This window comes from Periplaneta americana, chromosome 11, assembly GCF_040183065.1.
Source record: "Periplaneta americana isolate PAMFEO1 chromosome 11, P.americana_PAMFEO1_priV1, whole genome shotgun sequence".
In the NCBI taxonomy this organism is placed as follows: Eukaryota; Metazoa; Arthropoda; class Insecta; order Blattodea; family Blattidae; genus Periplaneta; species Periplaneta americana.
The window spans coordinates 110,302,853-110,327,014 of record NC_091127.1 but is presented as its reverse complement, the minus strand read 5'-3'; the positions used below and the strand labels follow the sequence as shown (position 1 = coordinate 110,327,014).

At 35.4% G+C, this 24,162-nt stretch overlaps 1 protein-coding gene across 4 annotated transcripts in view; it reads left to right on the top strand.

Annotated features, from left to right (window-relative positions):
* BBS5 (Bardet-Biedl syndrome 5 protein) overlaps positions 1 to 24,162 on the top strand; it is a 46,102-nt gene that overhangs the window by 8,835 nt on the left and 13,105 nt on the right. For 2 of the 4 annotated variants that reach the window (XM_069839873.1, XM_069839871.1), the window contains exons 2-6: positions 444 to 592; positions 10,502 to 10,551; positions 12,884 to 13,011; positions 20,619 to 20,754; positions 23,879 to 23,980. In XM_069839873.1, the coding sequence (XP_069695974.1) occupies positions 448 to 592; positions 10,502 to 10,551; positions 12,884 to 13,011; positions 20,619 to 20,754; positions 23,879 to 23,980 (561 nt within the window). In that variant the 5' untranslated portion in view covers positions 444 to 447. Of the gene's footprint in view, positions 1 to 443; positions 593 to 1,830; positions 10,294 to 10,501; positions 10,552 to 12,883; positions 13,012 to 20,618; positions 20,755 to 23,878; positions 23,981 to 24,162 lie in introns of those variants that run through there. The other 2 variants (XM_069839872.1, XM_069839874.1) reach the window with 2 other exon arrangements.

Genomic DNA, 24,162 nt, shown 5'->3' with positions numbered 1-24,162 from the left:
TTACCTTAATTTTCCTCTTCCTCCAAAATTCCAACCTTATGCACACAAGTCATTGGCACCAAAGTGCCTTTTCGTAAGCATGATTATGTGTATTCGACAAACAGACAAATCTGCTGTTTTTAGTATTTAAAAATAATTGTTAATAATAAAAAATGTTCCAAATATCTCGTACTAAGATATAAAAATTAATTAGAGCCTAATTATACATATAAATCAACCTGGGTCAGTGAGGTAACCGTATACTGAATTTATTTAAGATTTCAGGCTGTTCTAAATAACCTGTTATGAATATGAGCTTGACAAAGACAATTGTCAAGTTTACTATTCCAATTCCTTTTGGTCATTTTGCGGCATAATATGTGAACAATCTGGTGGGACCACTAAAAATTATTGTAACCATCTGTTTTGAAAATTCTGTACTTCCATGTGCTCGTTTGTTGCAGTCAGATGAAAATGAGACCAGGAGAGAAAATATTAGATAAATTGGACTCTATTGAAGACACGAAAGGAAATGGTGGAGATAAAGGTCGCCTTGTGATAACAAATTTGAGAATTATATGGCATTCTCTTGCAATGCCAAGAGTGAATTTATGTATGTACAGTCAATGATATCAATTTTATAAAACTTCCATTTAGTTAAAATAGACTACATGAGCTTAAGTACTTATAGTGAAGAACACTTGTCGTAAAATTATTATTAAAATTAATATTTGAATTTTAAACATACAGGCTAGTTGTGAATAACAGTCAGCATTAATGCTATTTTGTCTGTTCTTGGAAATTCTGAAATCAAAGCAAATAGCTTTCCATTCGCCTGCTAATCTTTCATAATCATTTATAAGTAGGCCTATCTTACTGTGCACCAAAGGTCTGCGTCAGTTGGATTGGGTCTTATTTCATGTGCTTGTAAGGGAATGATGCAAACAGCATGAGGATACAGACACACTTTCGACATCATGTACTGTATTCATGTTGCAGTAGAGGCCTGGCAGGTCTAGCTGAAAGACTCTAACACGGCTCCACTCGCTTAGACAGTACCGGTAAGCTTAGTTACCTTTTGAACTTCAAGAAAGACTTAAAACTGGAGAATAATGATATATGCAAACCCAGTTCACGATTAAAAGCAAAATTTGAAATCAGTTTTATGTTTCAGTAAAACTGTCATCCCAGAATTCGGTCAGTGTGTTATACAGTATGTAAGCATGTACTGTGTTACAACTCCAAATTGGGCAGTGTAGTTCAAAGTGATTTCTATTCGAAATTTCTTCTCAGATAGGATATAGAAAGACTTGAAAATACTACCTTAAACTGGAATGAAGTTGGTCGCATAATACAGAGAGTTATTTTGCATTGCTATTGGAATTATATTACATTTAAAATATTTCTTTTGAGGAATTGTTAGTAAAATATTTGAGGAAAAGATTATTAAATTACCTTATACAATCGTAATGCAGCAATGTGAAAGAATTTTTAGCAGTCACACACTGTCACTGCTTGAGTTGGATTTGAAGTTGGGTGTCAGAATTCAGATCGGTTCAGGCAGGTGCATACCCAATAAGGTATAGACCCAGCTTAGTAGGGTCCTGACGCAGTTGGTCTGTCGCCTCGTCTGACTAAATCCAGTTGATACAGACCTCTACTGTGCTCTATGTGCACATTGACAAAATAGGTGTTGTGGAATGCAGAAATGTAAGAATACATTCATAAGCAATACGTAAACAAAATGTAAAGTTTACTAAACACTAACTAGAGCTTTAATGAACATTATAACTGATGATGTCATTTTTGTTCCATTAGGCCTGTGTTATTAGTAGACATTGAACTCTATGCTTCACATCTAGAACTGCTTCCAAGCACTACTGAGTGAAGTCAGCAGAAAAGTATGCAACCCACACTAGTGAAGTATTGTTATCTTTGTCTTTCACGTAATTTCTACTGCGCTGATGAGGATAGATGCAAATAGAATTGGATTTTAAAGTTTGTTTAAAACTTGGAAACCTCTATCCTGATTCATATTACGAGTTTTCGGTTTATATCAAATGGAATTTTAAAGTAAGATTGGCCTTTTTATTAACCTTCTGTAGTCAAAATTATCTTGTTACATTTTGTATTCTGTATATCAAAATATAATACTACTCTTGTTTAGGTTAATAGCTTCAGGGTCATTCCATGTCAAAGGACCCTGTATGCAAAAAAAATAAATAAATAAATAAAAATATTTCAGAGTAGTTGTAATATCCATATTTATAGAGTAGATGAACCTTTATACCAGAAAAACAGTTAATTTCATGAAAGTATTAAATTATTTAATTTCTGTGATTTGATGTTAGCATTAATAGTACAAAAGGAAAAATACACCTCGTATGTTGCCTGCTGTGATCATGTATTGCTTGTCTTTGGATTTGTTGTTGCGTGCGTAACTTGCTGTATAGATGTTCCAGAATCTACTACGAAATTTTGAAGTAAATCAGGTGAGTTTTTCAATTATATAGGACTAAATTAAAATATTACCATCATATGTCACACCTGCAACACAAAACATGATTTTATTTATGTCCACAAGAAAGTAATTAACTTACCAAAGTGAAACTTTCTGGAAGTGAAGTTATCCACAAGATCTACATTGTAATATAGAACAACTTTTTTGTAGCATGACTACTCAAAATTGCGTTGTGTATGTGGCATTGGCCTCATATTATCAAATGTCATATCCACAACACAAAACATGATTTTATTTATGTTCACAGGAAAGTAATTGTGAAACTTCTTGAAAGTGAAGTTATCCACATGGTCTAAAATTTAATAGAACAACTTTTTTTGTAGCATGACTCTTTTGTAGTCAATTGCATTGCGTTTGTGACATTAACCTCATATTATCAAATGTTACACCCACAAAACACAAGATTTTTATTTATATTACATTACATATAACTTAAATGTGAAATTTGGTGAAAGTGGGGTTATCAGCTTGAGCCTAAATTTTTATTATAACAACTCATTCTTCTAACATGATTTCTTTTGTACTGTGACATTATTTTATTGTTACACAATTTTTTCTGCATCACCGTTACATTTTATGGAAGTTAAGTATTTATTTGAGGTAAAGCTATGGTTCCGCTATGACAATCATCCCCGAGGAAACACCACCACTCGATTAGCTCTACATGTGAATAAATGGAGCTTGTTTCTTTACAAAGTTTTACATGGGGTGCAGTGATCTTTACTGGCGTTCAATGCTCTGGATTGACTTGGCTTCAAATTGACAGCAATGATTGTCGTTCATTTAGAAAACAAATGAATTACGGTATCACAAGTATGACTGCAAAACATTGTGTATTTAGCAATTTCTCGCAAATAAATTATGAAACTTTAATTAATCATGTTTCCAATCATCCTGCCTCATACAGTATGAGTTAAAAAAATATAGAGATATTGTGGAAGGAAGTTTGTGAAATTGTAGGCAAGATTGGTGAAGATCTGTATTCCAACACAGGTTAATTCTATGTATATTCCAATACAGTAGAGAAAGAATAATTAAAGTATTATCTATTTTTAAAGACAGTGCTTATAAAAAACTGAATTTAGTGTTGTTAGAGCAGGAACATATATATAGTGTGTCAAAGGAATAGGCTATCTTCCCCGAAATTCCAACCTTTAATAACGACAATTAATGTAACCAATTACTTGAGATCATTTTAAAATACTAATGAAGTGTGTTTTAGAATTAGTTTTAAATTGAATAGCTTAGACAAAAGCTTGAATATTGTAACCACTATAATTTAGAACGAACAATGTAATTAATTTTGACACAGGTAACTTGCTCAGAAAATAATTTAAGTATATGTTAGGCCTATGTCTCTGTTTAAAGCGGCATAAATACAATAATATCTCACTGACATAATTTTGCTCTTCCTTCTTTACTAGAAAAATAAACCTTAAACTTTTCTCCAATCTCCGCTAAATGTTTCAGCAGAATTATTGCCTCCAAACTTAGTGCTATCTAATTTTCTAATGGGATAGGCACTAATACTTTCGATAGGAAAGACGACGATGTCTGCTGTAAAGAAAACAACTCAGCTGATGTTCGCTCAGCAATGACCACCATAATGAAACCTTAGCTTAAGGGCCCTAATAATTCACATTGTTACATATCAATAATGTCATCTACTGAGAGGTCATGGGTGTTTAGAGAAAGGCTAAAACGGGATCCAGTGAAGTATGAAGCATACATAGGCACTAATACTTTCGATAGGAAAGACGACGATGTCCACTGTAAAGAAAACAACTCAGCTGATGTTTGCTCAGCAATGACCACCATAATGAAACCTTAGATTAAGGGCCCTAATAATTTACATTGTTACAGATCAATAATGTCATCTACTGAGAGGTCATGGGTGTTTAGAGAAAGGCTAAAATGGGATCCAGTGAAGTATGAAGCATACATAATCAAAGAGCAAGAAAGATTTAAATTATGAAGGGTAAAACAAAAACAAGCTGTTGAAACTGATAAAATGAAGTTAAAGCTAAAATAGAAGCAAGATAGAATAAGACAAAGGCAGCACAGAAAAACTAAAATCACTAGGTACCTGAGATAAGTAATGCATCTCCAACAAGGGGTTAGCCACTGATGTGGTTCAGCTGGTTAAGGCGCTTGCCTGCCGGTATGAAGTTGTGCTCGGGCGCGGGTGCAATCCCCGCTTGGACTGATTACCTGGTTGGGTTTTTCCCGAGGTTTTCCCTAACTGTAAGGTGAATGCCTGATAATCTGTGGCGAATTCTCGGCCTCATCTCGCCAAATACCATTTCACTATCACCAATCTCATCGACGCTAAATAACCTCGTAGTTGATACAGCGTCGTTAAATAACCTACTAAAAAAAAAACCAAAGGGGTTCATATAGGAATAACAGATCACTAGGAGAAACCGTTTCTAGAGTGAAGAGGTTTACCAAACAGGGAAATGTAAAGCAGTAATATCAAAATTGATAGTTGAGGAATTGCTGGAATTTGCGAAAAGATTGAACCTAGTATAAAAATGCAAAAAAAGAAGGTAAAAGATTGAATGACGAAACAAAAGATAACGGGGTGCAGTTTTATCCCTGTGATATAAGCAGGATTGAGCCAGGTAAAAAAAACAGTCACCATTAAGAATGTTCAAACTGGCAAGAAAGAAGTGGTCAAGAAATGTACTATGATGGTGACCATTGCGTAAGCTTATGAAGAGTTTGTGAAGGAATGTCCTGATAGTTTGATAAAAAAAATTAATGTTTTTCGAGCTTTGCCCATCATTTGATATCCTATTTCCTCTATCTACGACGTATAACACACGTGAATGTCATTACCATGCGAACATGCAGTTTTTGGTGGAAAGTGTAGGAAAAGAAATTTGTATATTTCCACGTAATACACAAGATTTATTAGCCATCCTTGTATGTGGTGTTGAACGCTTTGAATGCATGTTAGATACATGTGAGAAATGCAAGTTGACCTGCAATTCTATTCAAAATATCATTACTGATGAAGAAATAGTTGATAATGAAATGAAATGGCCTCAGTGGAGAGATGTGGAAGGACATCCCGAAATTGTCATGGAAACTGGAACTATATCTGACTGCATGAAGAAAATACAAATGCAGTTGACAGTATTCAAGCTCTATAGTTACGTGAAAAGAAAGCAGTCCAAACACTTTGAAGAGATGAAAAAATTCCTAATTCATCCAATTGATTTTGCAGAAAACTACTGTCTGTGAGTTAAGATGAAATTCAAAGTGCTCACTGGAGTCAGCAACAAACCACCATTTTCACTGCTGCTGTTCGGTTAAAATGTGGGAAAATCTTCAATTTTATTATGCCATTATAAGTGATGACTTGTCACATAGTAAATATTATTCTGTTTGGGTATTTCTTAAAACCTTTTCTCGAAGACTTGAAGTTAAAACAAGTTCCTAATATTCAACATGTGAAGATATTCTTCATTGGCTGTGTTGTACAGTTCAAGAATCGCCTCACAATGTTGAACCTCACACATTTTCAGTTTGACTTCATGGTAAAGGAACAGTTGATGATGTTTGGGGGGAACTTCGAAAAAGAACTGTTTGACAAATGGTGAAATCATGCCAACTGATTATAAATTCGTCTTATGAATTCTATGAATGTGCCAAACAGTGTGTAAAAGGTATAATAACACTCTTCAAATCATCATTCTTTGATAATCAGAAAAATGTACAGCCAATTCCAAGCCTGCATAAAGTTCACTTTGTGTCTCCCATTAAAGAAGGTATGGTGAAGGTTTCTGTAACCTCTCAACAAGAAGATTTAACAACACTTTAATTACAACATCTTGAAGGAAAAGAAGAAGAAGAAATCTAGATCTCATGCAACAAACAACAAGGACAATACCAAAGTTGAGCCAGGGGATTTTGTACTTGTATCTTTAACAGGACTTTTTTTTGGAGCATGAGGAAGAAACTAATGAAATTTTGCTGAAGTGAGAAGTGTTGGGTGTAGCCAGTAAATGAAGACAAATCTTGGGAAAACTTGTCAGTGATCCTGAAAAAAGTGAAACAACCCAATTTGCTTAATAGCAGGGCTCACTTTGTCTTTAGATGATTGTGCTTGTGTCTGTACTTGCTTTTACATAAATGTAACAATATTTCAGATTTGTATGTGTTTACTTTTTAAATAATTTCAATAGCAGTCGTATTTTATTTTTGTTTCTTTTGTAAATAAAAAATGTCTATGTCACATTGCTGCTGATAAAAATATGTAATCTTAACATGTCTCCAACACGCAATATTTTCAAATTAAAATTTACATGAAATGTTAATGTTCCTGTGCAACTTCTATTATATCATCTTAAAAATTGTACATTTTATTTATATCACTAATAAGTTTCAATCATATTCATAATCTTGGAGAACAGAATTTTAATAAAATCTGCAGTTCCATGAGAAGGAGATGTATCATTTTGTCACATACGCAACAAAGATTGACATTTTAGTTTTGTTAAGTGTATTCTTCTTAACCAACTCAAAACTTCATGATTAAATTAGGTAATTGATGGTTAATATAATATCTGAAAATAAAAATGTTATCTCTTTAAGACATTTAATCTACAGTGTCTTTTACAAGTGAATCTGCTTTCAAAATGTCACAAATGTAACCATGGAGTGACTCTTCATTAGCCTTCTAATGTTTCAGAAGGTAGGTCTATTTCAGTCTCAATCATTTTAAACTTTTTTTTAAACCTTAATAAAGAATTTGCCACACTGGGAAAGAATTTGTGATATTACTATTTAGATTAGCATCCATTGATACATTGTTTTACTTGCTAATATATTATTTTAAACTGAAACTGATGCCACTCATGCCATGAATTTTTTGCTTTTGAAAATGGTGACAAAAATGTACTCAGAAGCCAATGTTGGGTTTTTTACTTGGTTATTTAATGACACTGTATCAACTACTGGGTTATTTAGCATCAATGGAATAATTGGTGATAGACTGATGGTATTTGGCGAGATAAGACTGAAGATTCGCTATAGATTACCTGACATTCATCTTATGGTTGAAGAAAACCTCAGAAAAAACTGAGCCAAGTAATCAGCCCAAGTGGGAATCTAATCAACGACTGAACATAACTCTGGATTAGCAGGCAAACATGCCACTGCCTAAGCTGCGCCGGTGACTTTCCTGATGTTTATTTGATAATACAATCAACTCCGGATATAGTGAACCTCTGTAGACTTGCATATTTCGTTCACTATATCCGAAGTGTCTCTCCCCTAACCCTAAATGATAGAAATGAATGAAATTGTGAACAAGAAAATAAAATATTTAATTTTTGTGGAATGGATTACACTGCATACTCTATACTGTTACTCACAGTTGATTTACTTAAACTATGCTGTTGGCCCAAGTCTGCTTGCAGAAGACCAAGTTCAATGTCACTTATAATATTCGCCTTATCTTCCAAAGAAAACACTTTACGCTTCGACATTTTTATACAGTACATTCACTGTTGGAACACTAGATCAGGTAGAAATGACAAATTCTGTTATGGTGTGACTGTGTACTCAGCCTTGGAATTTCCCGGGTCACTTAATGGAAACTGGGAGAGGGTTGATGGAGTTTGAAAGCCATCAAAATGTTACCTTCATTTATGCTCTTGACATAATGTCCGTCCCCTGTTAATAAAAGAAGGCAATTTCATTTTCCATTGTTTCGATGCTTTCAGTCATATTGAAAATGTTTCTGAGAACAAAAGGCAACCCTTTGATGGTGGAGGATTAGAAATAACAGTAGAGTAAAGTGTGTAAGAACAGAATGGAGTGGAGTGAGGCAAGGTCATCACGCGTTGCCTGGATTTACAGTACAGCTCATTGTCTAGGAATCGCTAATCCTACTGTTGTCCTTTGACTAAAGGAGTAAGAAACTTAGAATGTTGTTCTCAACACATTCTTTCAATTTTATACAAGAAGGTCTGACTTCAAATAAGAATTGTCAGGATACAAGGTTCACTATAAACGGAAATATTAATATAGTTTTTAATGTATGCAGGTTGGGACCAACGATTTAGGTTCACTATAGCTGAATGTTCACTATAACCGAGTTCACTGTATCCAGAGTTTACTGTATATAATATAAACTTACTATATGTACTGAAGATTTACCTTAGAGTGTCCAATAAACAAAATTTGAAATGGTAAAACACCAATATTATACAGTAGGACTAATAAATATTTACCTGTATTAAAATAAGCTGTGAATATTTGCTGAAGGAGGAAAGGAACTGGCCATCCTATCCCATTATCTCCTGGCATAGTTGTTTTATGAGTGGTGCCTTGTTAGTATCATGTGTGAGGTTCAGACCTGTCTTTGAACAGTTGGCTAAACAAACAAAAATATTTTGCTATGCAATTAGTGATTCATTTTACACAATGTCACAACAATGTTCCGATATATTATAGGTTAACAACTGGCATAACTCCGCTGAAGGAGGTTACTACCTCACCACTGCGCTGGAGGTGGAGTCTTCCTCCATTAATCTGAACCACTGTCACACTGATTGAAAAGTCATCTGATGCATCACTGCTATCACTTAATAACGAAATTATTCTGTCAGTTTCTCTGTCTAATATATTAGCACTACAAAAATATTGTTAGTTATTTTTAATGTGATCAACGCATTTCTTCCACTTGTCTTTTCCATATTCTGCGAAAAGGCGGCGACACAAATGTTCCTTTAGGTTAAGTGGAATTTTTTTGAAAAGACTGGAGACAACTGACTAAACATTTTAGTCTGGCCCTTAAGTAAATGAAGCCAATCAAAACAATAAATGCTTATTTTTAAAGCACTGTTGGGATTTGAAGATAAATAATACTTATGTAAGCACTACTTGACTGACCGCTAGCAGTCAGACATAAACTTAACAAGTGATGATATCTTGTTGACTCATTCTATTAACATGGGGTTTTTTTCAACATAAATTATAATGCATTCAGACAATTTCATACACTGCAACTACTCACTTATCTTTTCAAAAAAAAAATTCGTCGCTGATTTATTCTCTACTTCAAAAGCATATTTTCCCACACTACAATAGTATAAAACAAATCTAAATTAAGAAGTCTAAAATTTTTGTATTGCGGTGACTCAAACATCTTAAAAATCTGCAAACAATACTCCTCAACATGCTTTTTTCCTTATTGGAATCTGACTACTACTTTTTGAATTATTATTAAGTATATAAAATATGAAAATATTCTGCTTCTTTGAAAGTTTATGTAAGTAATGCCTTCTTTCGTTATTGTCTGACAATTAGGAAGGAGGAGGTGAATAGTATATTGTGTCACTCTTTAAGATTGACGCATGCGCAGACCAGCAGAGTTTATTAAGTTGTTCCCTTATAAATTCGATATTATAAATAATGTGTAGGCCTATAGATGTTGAATATCACAATGAACTTACCAATAAGTTTGAGTTACGTGTAATGTGTATACTTGCATGTGGAATTGTCGTTTATTTCTTTTATCTTACAAGTTGTTGCAGCCAAATGCTATGCACAAAGTCACTATTCTTCAATGTTAAGTAGTTGTTAGCTTTACATAGTGGAAAAAATAATTTGGAGAATGTAATTTTAAGTTTGCACAAGACCACACAGACAAACTCCACGGGATGACATGCTGCAGATGAGGACAGCAATACTTCATCATCTCCTTTCTTGTCTGTTTCAGCCCCTGCTGTTTCTAAGACCACTAAAGTCCGTTCCAGTTGTGAAGCATAGAATTCAATGTTAGTAGGTGACAGTGGAATGATCTCGAAGGCGAATTAAAATTACGAAAATATGTAATTTTAATTCTGGTATTCAATAAATTAGACTGCAAACATTGACTAACCCTACTTTAGAATAATATTGAAGTAATTATAGAAATTAAATACCTGCTAATGTATTTGAAATTTTCCTGTAATCGATTCAAGAAAGTGAATATTTTATTTTCAGCAATTGGTTATTCTTGTGTTGTTACAGCAGCAACTAAAACAGTGAATTCGGTGAGTTTCAATAATTTCACTATTATTCTTATTCATCTTTTGAAACCTGGACTCTCATTTTAAGAGAGGAACAGAGGTTAAGGATATTCGAGAGTAAGATGCTTAGAAAACATATAGGCTAAAAGAGATTAAGTTGTAGGGGAATGGAGAAAGTTACACAATGCAGAACTGCACGCATTGTATTCTTCACCTGACATAATTAGGAATATTAAATCCAGACATTTGAGATTGACAGGGCATGTAGAATCCAGAAATGCTTATAGAATGTTAGTTGGGAGGCTGGAGGGAAAACGACCTTTGGGGAGGCCGAGATGTAGATAGGAGGATAATATAAAAATGGATATGAGTGAGGTAGGATATGATGCTGGATTAATCTTGCTCAGGATAGGGACCGATAGTGTGCTTATGTGAGTATGGCAGTGAATTTCTGGGTTCCTTAAAAGCTATTTGTAAGTAAGTATCATTTTCATTTCCTCCTCTATATTAAAGGGGCACAGTGAATGTTTGTTATCTACATGGATTGGGATCTCTATGGTAATCTTATTTGCAGGGGAGCAACATGTGGGGACTAAGCCTTAACTAGCATTAGCTCATCCTATTGCTGGGGGTAATAAATTCCACCTTATAAGTTCCCCATCTCTGAAATGACATTAGAGCGTGTTACACTGGTAGAATTTCATGTTTTCGTTAACTGCAGTTAGAAACACTGGAAACAAATCACACAATCACCTTCTTACTCTAAACTGATCAACTGTTACCATGCCTTAGAAGTATGGATACTGTTATAGTTCGTAAGATAAGAATGTTTTATTTTTAGTCACACTTTTAAATTGCATTTTAACAAAGATAAGTATACTATAAAATAATATGAAAGTCGGACGTAGATATGTAGTCTAGATTTTGTGAATGAATCCTACATTTTCAAGGTGCTTCGTCCTACTCTATGAAACCTTTTAAATACAAGAGAAATACATTTACAAGAGATTACACTTACTTACAAATGGCTTTTAAGGAACCTGCAGGTTCATTGTCACCCTCACATAAGCCCACCGTTGGTCCCTATCTTGTACAAGATTAAGGGTACTGGGACTTGACGACTGCCTATTTTAGCTCTTGAACTTGCAAATGAGATATAGGCCTTACTGAAGCATTCCTATGTCACAGATTTACGAAATTTATACCATGCATTAAAGAATCCTTATGGTATCTTTGATGAAAAATTAAATCACTTATCCTCAACAGAATCTTTATAGGGTAACCCCAAATATGGTAATTAGAAATTCCCGTAACCTTCATTTTTCAAAACTTAGGTACACTTATCTCATAAACTAATGAAGATAGAGTCATGAAATTTTTGTGGCAGGTACATATTAATTAGCTCTTTAAAATGAATGGAGTGGTTTGCTTTTAAACTTTATCATGGAATTTAAAGAAATTAAAAAAATAAATGAAAAAAAAAATGTTATTATTCATATGTGGTGTTTAGTTAAGAAAATAGTGCATTCATTTTGTCATGTGATATATTCTCATTATACCAGAAAAAATAAGAGAGGTTTAACTAAAATACTATGAGATAATGTGTACCTAACTGATGAACCATGCATAACAATTTATTTTCTAATTACCGTATTTGGCGGCATCCTAGAAATATTCTGTTGGGGATAAGTGACTTAATTTTTCATCGAAAGATAGCCTACTATAAGCATTTTTTAATGCATGGTATAAATTTCGTAAACCTGCGACATAGGAATGTTTCTGGAGGACATATTATGTCATTTGCTAGTGCAAGAGCTAAAATAAACAAGTCGCCATGTATCAGTACCCTTAATCCAGTCTCTATCATCATATCCCATCTCCCTCAAATCCATTTTAATATTATCCTCTCATCTATGTCTCGGCCTCCCCAAAGGTCTTTTTCCTTCCAACTTCCCAACTTACACTCTATATGCATTTCTGGATTTGCCCATACATGCCACATGCCCTTCCCATCTCAAATGTCTGGTTTTAATGTTCCTAATTAGGCCTATGTCAGTTGAAGAATACAATGCATGTAGTTCTGCATTGTGTAAATTTTCCATTTTCCTGAAACTTCATCCCTCTTAGCCCCATATATTCTCAAACACCCTTAATCTCTGTTCCTCTCTCAAAGTGAGAGTCCAAGTTTCACAACCATACAGAACAACCGGTAATATAACTGTTTTATAAATTCTAACTTTCAGATTTTTTTTATTGCGAGTGCAAATTTTAAAAAATATAATATTGTGTATTTTACCTATTTGCTAATTGAAGAGGAGTAAGAATGAGTTGATATCATGGTATTTCATGTTTCCAGCAACTGCGAGGAGTAACAGAAGCTCTGCATATTTTGACCAAGTCTAATAACACAAGATTTGAGTTTATTTTTACCAATCTAATAGCAGGAAACTCGAGACACTTCACATCTGTGATGGGTGTGCACAAGTACGTACAATTTTGCCTTATCTATTCTTTTTTTTTTTTATTGTGCAACGCCTACAGATCCAGGCATTAGTACCACTGTAGGGTTTTCTACAATTCCATTGTCAAATTACACTAGTCTACAAGGTTTTTATAGCATGGGTAGGAATAACTACTTTTATATAATTTGTATGTGCTGATCACGAATATGACATTAATAAAATTCCAATATGTCACATTTTTTTCAGTAACTTATATTTTATATTTGGCGATAGTGTAAAAATGTGTTAAAACCAACCTACATCAAACCCAATTCCTCTCTTTAACTTGGGTCATTTACACAGTTATATAGTATGTTTAAAATAGTTCTTCTAGCATTTTTATCATAGGTAAACTTAGTTTGGGGATTTATGTACAAGAATTGAAAGAGATATAATATTTAATATGTTAAAAAACTTAAGAGCTTCTTTTACGATCTTCTCATCATTTTCGTGTTCAGCAAATGCGAATTAGTAAGATCAGTATATTTAATTCATGTTATGGAAACAAAAAATTAAATGTTTTGTGGACTAGTGTTATTAGCAGTGCTGAATTTAGGCTTAGGTAATCTAAAGGCTGGTTCACAATAAACCGGGAACGAGAACCAGAATGAAAACGAGAAGCAGAGGACGTGAATATGAAAATTTTTGATTCACAATAAACCGAAAACGTAGACGACTATGCATATCGATATGTGTGTCAATAATGATATGTGAAGTCGATAGTACGCATTCTGATGTTATTTGTATATAATTGACCAATGGCATTCTCTTATGAGTACAAGGCAGCCAACATAAACACAGGTTAACCAACTTTGAAATTTTAACTGAAACATTTCATTAGGTACGCCCATGCATCTTTATTATCACAACCTATTTTAAGTCTACCATAACATAAAATAATTAGAGAAGAAACATTTGTAATAGAACAAAAATGAACACAACAGTAGTTATTGAATTGAAGCATGAATATGTAGTGTGTAATACAACCAATACAGTAATAAAATATGATTCGCTTCCGATCGTATTCAAAGATGCAGCTATTGAAAGCCACGTATTCTCCTTCATTTTCTCATCTTTATACGAGGCGCGCTGCTTACCGTAAACGTGAGGATTTTCCTCAACACTCAATATTAGAATCTCATCAAATAAAACTTGCTCTATGATGCACAGCACAGAACAAAATAATGCATAGGTTATGTCACGGTCTTCTTGCTACAAAATGTACGACAAAATAGCTTTTAGATGGCATTAGAATGAATCTAGTGGGCTGTGATCGGAAACGTGAACGCCAAAGTTGAAACTTGGCCAACTCTCCGTTCTCGATCCCAGGCTCCGGCAAGCTTTTCGTTAATTGTGAGTGCTCACATTTAAATGTACACATTTTAACAATTTTACCGTTTTCGTTCCGATTCTCGTTTCCGGTTTATTGTGAACCAGCCTTAAGCAGTTGCCTGGTGGCAATTTCCAGGCGGGGGGGGGGGCACTTTCTCTCTTTCTTTCTCTTCCTTTTCTTTACAGTGAAATTTGTTTTTAAAACACTTTTCTGAAGTTTCTTCTTGAACAACTTGTGGAAATTGGATATTGTTTTGTTATCATATTGTCGCGATCGTGGCGAGAGTAAAAGGAAAGTGTGCAACTGCGTAGTTATATTGTAATGTCGGTATCACGTTATTATACTATGAAACTGCTTAAGTTTACCTGCATGTATAAACAAGAATGCTTTGTTGAAAATCAAATTGGATGAGTTTATTAGCTACTTATCGCTATGAATAGTAACCACAACTCTCAGTTACATTTCCAGTATAATTATATTGTCAACAATACTATTTAATCACTTTCCAACATGTGTACTACCGTATATACTCGTAATTCGATATGAAAAGTTTATTCCACAAATAGTCTGAGTTTATTTTTCAATTTACTTTATACTTCCTATCGAAGTAAGAAATACTCATAATAATTTTACCACCAACAAAACGAATGCTAAAAAAATTAACCACAGTCTACGTTTCACAAATCAATTTTGTTTCAACAATGAATAAGTTTGAGTATGTTTCTTTGCATTGAGTCTGTTGTGCTTCGTCAGATCAACTTTGATGACATCATCAATGCTTTCTCTGTGAAGTAAGTGCAAAGGAAATCTTTATACTTCACAAGTAAGATGCATGTATTTTGATTCCAGTAATTTATTGTGTTCTGAATTTGTAACATTTCATTTAAAACTAATTTAAACTAAACACGATCGAATAATAGCTGCTCATAAACTGTTTGTGGGAGTTGTGGCGGAAAATTTTAGCACTGCTAGGGGCGGCATTACAGCTAAATCCGGCCCTGGTTATTGGAATATTGTAGTTATACTGTTACTATTATTTATATGTAAGGGTTTAATATTATTAACAGTAATAGTTGCATACCATTAATTATTTTTTTTATATTAGTATAATAATCAATTATTGATAAATAGATTTAACATAAATATATTTTTATTTAAGTAATATAGTAATTTTTGTATTTGTTTTATTAAATTTTTGTTAAAATTTTAAAAGGAACTAGGCAAATAGTTATTGTTCTCGCATGTTTAATTAATTGCTGTCTATTATAAAATTTAAACTATTTAATATCAGTATTTTGTATATAATCTTTTGAACTTAGCATTTTAATTCACTTTATTCCATGTATCGTGAGAGTTTGTTTTCTTGATCTCATAATCATTGTACCAGATGCTTTACAATTTTTCTGTAAGAAATTTCTTGTGATTTGAAGAAACAGTTGAAGATATAAAATTGTTACCATTTTCTGACCAGTGGAGCTGATACATCGGGAAAACATTTTGATCCATAGTTAGATAATATGTTAGATAGTGTCAAATAATATGGATTTTTTATTCTAATTCAGTGCAAATGAAAATAAAATGTAGTGTTTAAATAAGTAGTTTGGTTATGTCTTTGCTTGCTAAGTAGTGTGTTCGCCATATGAATTTCATGGAGTTGGTTTTGTGGAAAAGAATACAATAGTTTCCATTGTTTTTTTTTTTACTTCAGTGATAAGAATTGCCACTACCCACTACTGCCACCTTCTTCTCCCTTACCACTATTGTCAACACTAACCTGGTGCTGTTGGCTGTTGTGTAGAACAGGCATTCTCAACCTGGTGCTCTTTTAATGACATTTAGTGCTCTCGTCATGTGAGTAAGAAATTGCTCGCAAACATGAACGTTCCTAGGTCCTTTTCTCAATTCAGACTTTGTTGCACGAGCCGGAACAAATAATATTCCTATCCACCCATTATAATAGATCAGGGACCTGGTAGGCCTTCTCGTATTTCATGGTGTATAATCCCTTTCAGAAAGATCAAGATTATTCAAGAGAATAACATGGTTGCTCGTGACGAACTTAATTGGTAGATCTCCAGACCTCCTTAGCACTGGAATATTTGTTTTAAATGAAGAAATTCATAGCCTTTAGGGGTAGAAGATACAAAAAGGCCCCAAATACTATGGAGTGTTTCTCTCAAATGTCTATGTTCAGGACAACCTATCTATGCAAAAAAAAAAAAAAGAAAACTTTCTCACTTATGAAATACTTCAAGAACAAAGCACATCACGATTAACTAATTCACATCTGTTTAATCTGTTTATATGACTCCTCCTTGGATATCACTGAAATTCTGAGTAACATTCAAGTTCAAGGATATTATTACCCTGATGAGCATTTTAAAAATGTATTTATGTTTGTGGGGAATGCAAAGAGAGAAGATGTGTTGTCGTACTCATTGAAAGACTGCTTTATTGTTCGATTAAATGTTACAGCATTGAAAAAGGCTGCTGTTGCTACAACAAACAATTGAATAGCCGAAATAGAAAGTTACAGTTTTAACATAGTTCAAAGGGTGGTCATAGATAGCAGGGGTGTCTTTAATCTGCCACATCCTCCCCATCTTGGTTGATCTCTATGGGGACGACCAGTGTACAGGTCTGGCCATCCTCTGTCGAAGACCATCCTCCAATTCGTCTTTCCACATTTCTCTTTCTTTACCAATTGGTGAGGTAAGTAGAACTCGACATATTTTTAGACTTTTTAGTGACACAAGTTCCACGTGCCCCTTAGCAATGTAGTCCATCATCTGAGCATAATGTGCATTTCCTTGTAGTCTCTTCTCAAAGTTGTGGAACCGTCTCTGTGCATTATAGTGATTGGTGGGCAGAATAATTCCCTCCTTCCTAGGAAGGGAGACTACATGCCGTTGGTCCTCGATAAAGAAGGAGTCCTTGAAGGCCTGAAGTATTGCTGAGCCCTTGGAACTGCGTTGTTGATTTTGATTTTCTCTTATCCCCAGGGTCTCGAGATCCCAGAATTTCCTGAGGACGTCATCTGGGTAAGAGGGGGATTGTTTTGAGGGGATGTAATTCACAATTGCTGAGCCCACGATGATGCCTGATCGATTCCCACTTAGTATTCAACCTAACTTGGAGGGGATAAGTACCACTGTTGGTGAAATACAGATGGGTGAGCTGTCCTTCACAACCTTCTAGTAGTGATCACCTCCAATAATCTCGATTGGGAGGGTCATATCCTCGGTGTGAACCTTGGAGTCAGCTAGCTGCAGTTTCCTAGTGTGCACTAGCATTTTTACATCGTGAGGTACTGCTGGCTGCGGAGAGAAGGCATGGATGCTTTCAAATCCAGTGATACTCGCAGTAGCGTTGGTCCAGATGCTCTTCATCGAAAATCTCACAAGTCTGCGTTGACTCGGCGTAGGAGATGACTCAAAGGATGCAATGGCTAAGTCTCGACAGACGACAGCCTGTAGCTTCAGCTCATCCACTATGGATTTGGTGACAAAGCTAGACTGACTCCCGCCATCCAACACGCAGCGCGTAAGTTTAGTTAGACCAGTGGGACCCGTGACCCATACGCATGCTGTCTGCAGGTATGTGAAATCTGTTGCTTCGGCATTTATCCTATTTATGGACGTAAATTTTGTCGGGTAAGTTTTTGGCTCAGTAGTTTTGGGTTTGCTGCAGATAGACCTGTGGTGAGACATCTTACAGTGAGTACACGATGCTTTGCCCTTTCTGCTGCAGTCTCTGACAGAGTGACCGCGATTCAGACAAAGAAAACTGTGGTTAGCATTCCTCAGTCTTTTCACTCACTCACTGGCATCTGAGATTACCTTACAATCTTGAGCCCAGTGACCACGGGACTTGCAGAACACAAAAGGGGTCAGGTGCTGACCTGCTCTTTCGTGATCTGGATCCTGTCTTGGTGTCGACTCGCAGTGTTGCTGTTGTAGGAATGTAAGTAGAAAAGAAGGCATCATCACGGATCTTCTGAGTAATCAGGGCGCCGTCCACTTCCTTGCCTAAAAATTCTATTAGCTTGAGAATATCTCCCTCTGATAAGCTTTCCCTCTTCACGTGAATTATCCACCGGCGACAGATGTCGTCCGGGAACTCTCACAGTATTTTAGACTTGAGGATCCTTCCATATCCATTGACATCTTCTCTGAGTGCTCGAAGGGCTTGCACCCTCCAGTGACTTTCTATATATGTAATGTTTAGTGCTTCAGGAGTAGCAATTCTTATGAATTTTACATCCTCCAGATAATCTCAGTGTGCTTGAATTATCCGGTTCTTGTCGCCGTAGCACGCCCATAATATTTTCTTTGCCTCATACGTTTCTGCAATAACAAGAATTCCGTCAACTAATTGTTTCGGTTCATCCTCCAAATAGCCATGGAGAAATATATGTTTGTTTATTGTAGAGAGGGAGGGGTCCTTATCCATAGATGATTCGAACTGCTTCCAAAATCGTGCCCATATCTCAACGTCTCCAGAGAACGATTCGAGCTTGATCGGTGGTAGTTGAACCGAGTGTGTGATCAAGGCTTGTGTTGGTGCGGTTGTGACTGCCTGTTTATTGGGCATACTTGTGTTCACCATCGAGGTTGATAATCTATCTCCAGTCCTTCGCGACGCTTTCGGTATCGCGCGTTTAGCGGAATCCAGGTACTCCTCACACTTCTCCACGTCATCATCGTACTCGCTGTCTAAAAGGAGATCGTGGATGGCGTCATCAATTGTGCCCAATTTATTCAGGGTTTCCTGAAGCCGATCACAGAAATATTCAAGATCGTCTGGGCTGGTGTCATCAGTAAATGCATTTATTTCCGTAATGAAACACGTAGTATTCTTCCTTTCTCTCATACGTTTCCGTTTCAAATTGTGTAGTGTTTCTTCTTCGTCAGAATTAGGCATATATATATATATATATATATATATATATATATATATATATATACATACATACACACATTCATATTAATCTTCGGGAACGAAATGCCTAATTATATATATATATATATATATATATATATATATATATATATATATATATATATATATATAAACTTGTATGACCAACTGAGCTCCTTAATCAACTGTGACTCTGGTGCTAGTGTTATGTGTTATTGATAAAGACACTACAATCACTTCATAGTAACAAGATACAGAAAGCAATAATAAATTCAACAACAATCTTTCTACTGAAGTTATATTCACAACTGAAACTGTTCTGGTCGATTCACTGATTTAATCCCTGAATAGTTAACATATGCATATAATATCACAACAGACCTTATCTTGTAGTAATAGCGTCAGTGAGTGGCCACATCCGCCTCATAGTCTTGTTACAGCAAGGGTGACTTCTTCTCCCTTGTTTAAGCATGCTGTGCGTCTTCTCTCGTAGTCTTGAAGTGCGAAGTGTACACAGAATTGCTTCTAGTGTCAGATGCAAATAATAATTACGAAGATCTCCAGGGTTTCGGCACCAAAATTATGTGGGGAATGCAAAGAGAGAAGACGTGTCGTACTCACTGAAAGACTGCTTTATGTTGAATTAAATGTTACAGCATTGAAAAAGGCTGCCGTTGCTACAACAAACAATTGAATAACCGAAATAGAAAGTTACAGTTTTGTTTTAACATAGTTCAATAGGGTGGTCATAGATGGCAGGGATGTCTTTAATCCGCCACAATGTTTATTTATTTTATTTGTGTATTCATGTAGGCCATTAAACCTATTCGATTTCATGGTGCTCACTCACTTAGTATTACATGTGTGCTGTGCTTACAATTTTAAAAAGGTTGAGAATCCCTGGTGTAGAAGTTCGACGAAACAGCACCATTGGACTCCATTTCTAGCTAGAAATTTTAGCTTTACCCATGTCTTTTCTTCTCCTTTTCTTCTTTTCCTCTGGATTCTAGAACAGCACTTGCTTCGTCACATTGTCCTGATTATTGTGCAAGATATGTCTGATTTATTTTCATTATCTTCCCTCAGTGTGAATGTGTTAATAATGATTGTGGGTTATAGCCATATGTTGAAATTATGGCAGGAGAAATGCCACTATCACGTGAAAACCTTTCCAGATATTTTTATCAATCACATTCCACATGAACTGGATGAAGTTTTAACCTGGGTGAACACTTCAGCTATTTGGCTAATATTGCACTTAATTCATCATTATTTTCTACCAATTTCATTAATAGACGTTATTATAAGTAGAATCAATAATGTAATACCTATTGTAGGGCATATACATCATCCCGAATGTATCGGGAACTAAAGTTGCGTGGTGCCATCATCCACAATAAACAACTCAAGATTCTGCCACTTGAACAGGTGTATACAACAGTGCCCGGAGTATGGAATCTGTCTAGTGATCAGGTGAGCACTAAAACACTATGTAGCTCTACTTGTAGGAAATACAAACTGTGTATACGTTATTTAAAATTGATTGAAATGAAAATAGATACCAAAATATGTTAATAAAGAATGTCTGGGGTTTGTTTCGTTAGTTGTGCATTAACATGGTAGGTGGAGTGGTTGTACCACACATGCAGTAAAAGACTAACTTAGCCACCGGCATGGCTCAGTCGGTTAAGGCACTTGCCTGCCAGTCTGAAGTTGCGCTCGGGCGCGTGTTCGATCTCTGCTTGGGCTGATTACTTTGTTGGGTTTTGTCCGAGGTTTTCCCCAGCTGTAAAGTGAATGCTGGGTAATCTATGGCGAATCCTCGGCCTCATCTTGCCAAATACCATCTTGCTATCACAAATCTCATCGACGCTAAATAACCTCGTAGTTGATACAGCGTTGTTAAATAACCAACTTAAAAAAAAGACTAACTTGTAAAGATTAATTAAGCATGGAACATTGGAGTGTGCACAAGCATGTGTCTGCTGTACAGCACTAAATCAGATCCAAGTGTCATACAGACTCAACACATCTTCTGTGCAGAGTACGGGAGTAGGAATGCACCATCTGATAAGTCATTTCGCAAGTGGGTTCGGAAATGGCAGGGGACAGGTTCAGTCTGTGACAAGAGTCCTTCTGGGCTTGAGGAGAACTGTAAGAACATCAGAAGCCATCACTGCAGTACAGACAGCAATCATGAGGAGTTCACAGTGGTCAACAAGGCAGCTGGTCCAGATAGTAGGCACCTCTAGAACTACAGTATGGAGAATATTGCACATGGATCTTAAATTTACCCCTACAAGTTATTAATCATACAGAAACCCAAAGCTAGTAATGACACAAATGTCCATATCACATTCTGCCAAGGGTTACTGGAGTTGCAGATGGAAGACCTTACATTCGTGGACCATTTAATAATGAGTGACGAAGCTCATTTTTTGCTTTGTGATAAGACAAATAAACAAAACACTCGTTATTGGTCTGCTGGTAATCCCCCTGTACTTCGTGAGAAGTGAGAAGAATATAGTATGGTGCGGTATTTGTTCACAGGACATTTTGGTCCATATGTTTTCAAAGATGAAAGAGGCATCACAAAACAGTTAATTTCATGTGCCTATGTCCTAATGATTGCCCACATTCTTACCGCGTGAATTGGAATGGTTCCATTAGAATCAGGGATGTTGATTTCAGCAGGATGCAGCAACACCTCATACAACATGTATCGGCATGGCTGTTTCTGGACCACTTTGTCTCCAGATTTGGCAATGTTGCATTTCCAGCCAGGTCTCCAGATTTAACAGTCCCAGACAATTTATGGGACTATTTAAAGAGTGTTATGTATTGCAATCAACCAATCAATCTGATTGAATTAGAGAACATGACAAAGAAATGCTTTTTGTTATTTTCAAATGTCAAATCAATAACAGAAATAATGAAGGGCATGCTGAATATTAACACTTAGAGAATTAATTATTTTATAGTTGCATCAAAGACTTTCTGCTCGCTTTGATGCCGACTGGGCATCAAATAAGTGAACAGACCATATGTATGTATCCATGGGTTAAGACAGTTCTAACTAATTGATCCTAACAGTGAACGAAAAGAAGACAAATTAATTCTCCTTTTCTATTTCATTCTGTTCTAACGAAAACTTGTTCCCTTTTTTGGACAAGAGTGGATGTAAACTTCGTAGATAATATCAGTTTAAAAAGAAAATAGTTCAATTGTTTTTATGTAAAAAATCGGATGTTAAAATTTTCATAAAGCTTCAAAATTGCTATTATTATTATTATTATTATTATTATTATTATTATTATTATTATTATTATTATTACTATTATTTATTTTTTTTTTTCATGGCCACCTTCCGAAAAACTTAGTTATTCCTGAAAACCTGGATCTGATAGAAAAGGAAAGACTTCAGTCCAAAACCATCAATTGCATGTTGGCCAGGTCTTGAGGAATCACCATATTATAGCAATTGAAGTTCAGAATCGACTGCAGCATGTACTCGTTAATGTGAGCAAGAGGACTGTTCGAGAGAGAGGCCTACAGTCACAATGACCTACCATGGGTCAGAACTGATCCCACAGCTCTAAGCCACTGGTCTTCTATTTACTGCTCAGCACACTGAATGGACTTTGCAGCAGTGGAGCTGACAAGTCCAGATTCTCTTTGATATCTTCAGATGGAAAGGAAGTAGTTTGGAGATAATCCGAAGAATGATATGTGACATTCATTCTCTGAAAGGACGCCATTTTGCAGAGCTCGGTAATGATGTGGCTGGTATTTCCTTCATAGAGTTCATGTTCATTGACAATAGTAATCTCATTGCTACATCGATAAGAACTTTGTCGACCACATCATAATTTCTGTTCTATTTACTGGAGATCAATCTATATTTTTGCACAAAAGTACTTCTCCACATGCTGTGCATGCATATTGCAGTATTTTGACCCCTTTTGGATTATTAACTAGGCTGTCCAGCACACAGTCAGGATTTAAATCCTATATAGGACATATGTTTGGGTGGCACTCCAGGAGAAATGAAACAATATTCACTAGAGAGCATCAGAGCCACAATCAAAACCACAATCGAGAGAATGATGGCTGTAATCAGGGCCAGAGTTGGACACACCAGTTATTGTTAGTATTAGCTGGAAGGTAAAAGTGCGCCTTTGTGTGTTACAAGCTCATAAAAAAGTGTAATCTTTAAATTAATTGCAGCAGTGTTATTGCTGGGATTACTTAGTAATTTATATTCAGGTTTGATTATTACGTTTTTTAATTTTTAAAGTTTTTTTTCCTTCTTTTATTTTTAAAATTTTTATATTTACTTAAAAATGGCAAACTAGAAGAGAAATAAAAATTGCCCAAAATGCAAATCTCGCTTCAGAATCATATTAAATGCTTCCATTTTAATATGTTATGAAAGTAATTCTTTACAATAAAATTAATTTATTTCTGTGCACATACTTGTTTTAATATTACCTGACATGAAAAGCTAAAGGAAACCTTGTGTTGAAACAAAACCTGAACAGTCATGCTGTTGTGTTCTATTATATACTATCTTCAATCTCCACTATTTTTGTCATAGGGCAATCTTGGCACATTCATCATAACAAATGTACGACTGGTGTGGTTTGCAGATATGAATGAAAATTTCAATATTTCTCTTCCGTACCTGCAGATTATGCAAGTAAGTATAAGTTCATCACGTTCCTATTATGTCAGCTGTTAAAACTAGCTTAAGGTACGATCACACGTCGCTACTTTTGCAGCGCTGCAGTACAAAAAACTGCACAACTCTTGTACTGCGACGTGTGAACAACGGTGCAACCCGAAAAGTAGCGGCTGCCGAACCTGCTGCCCGCTACTTTT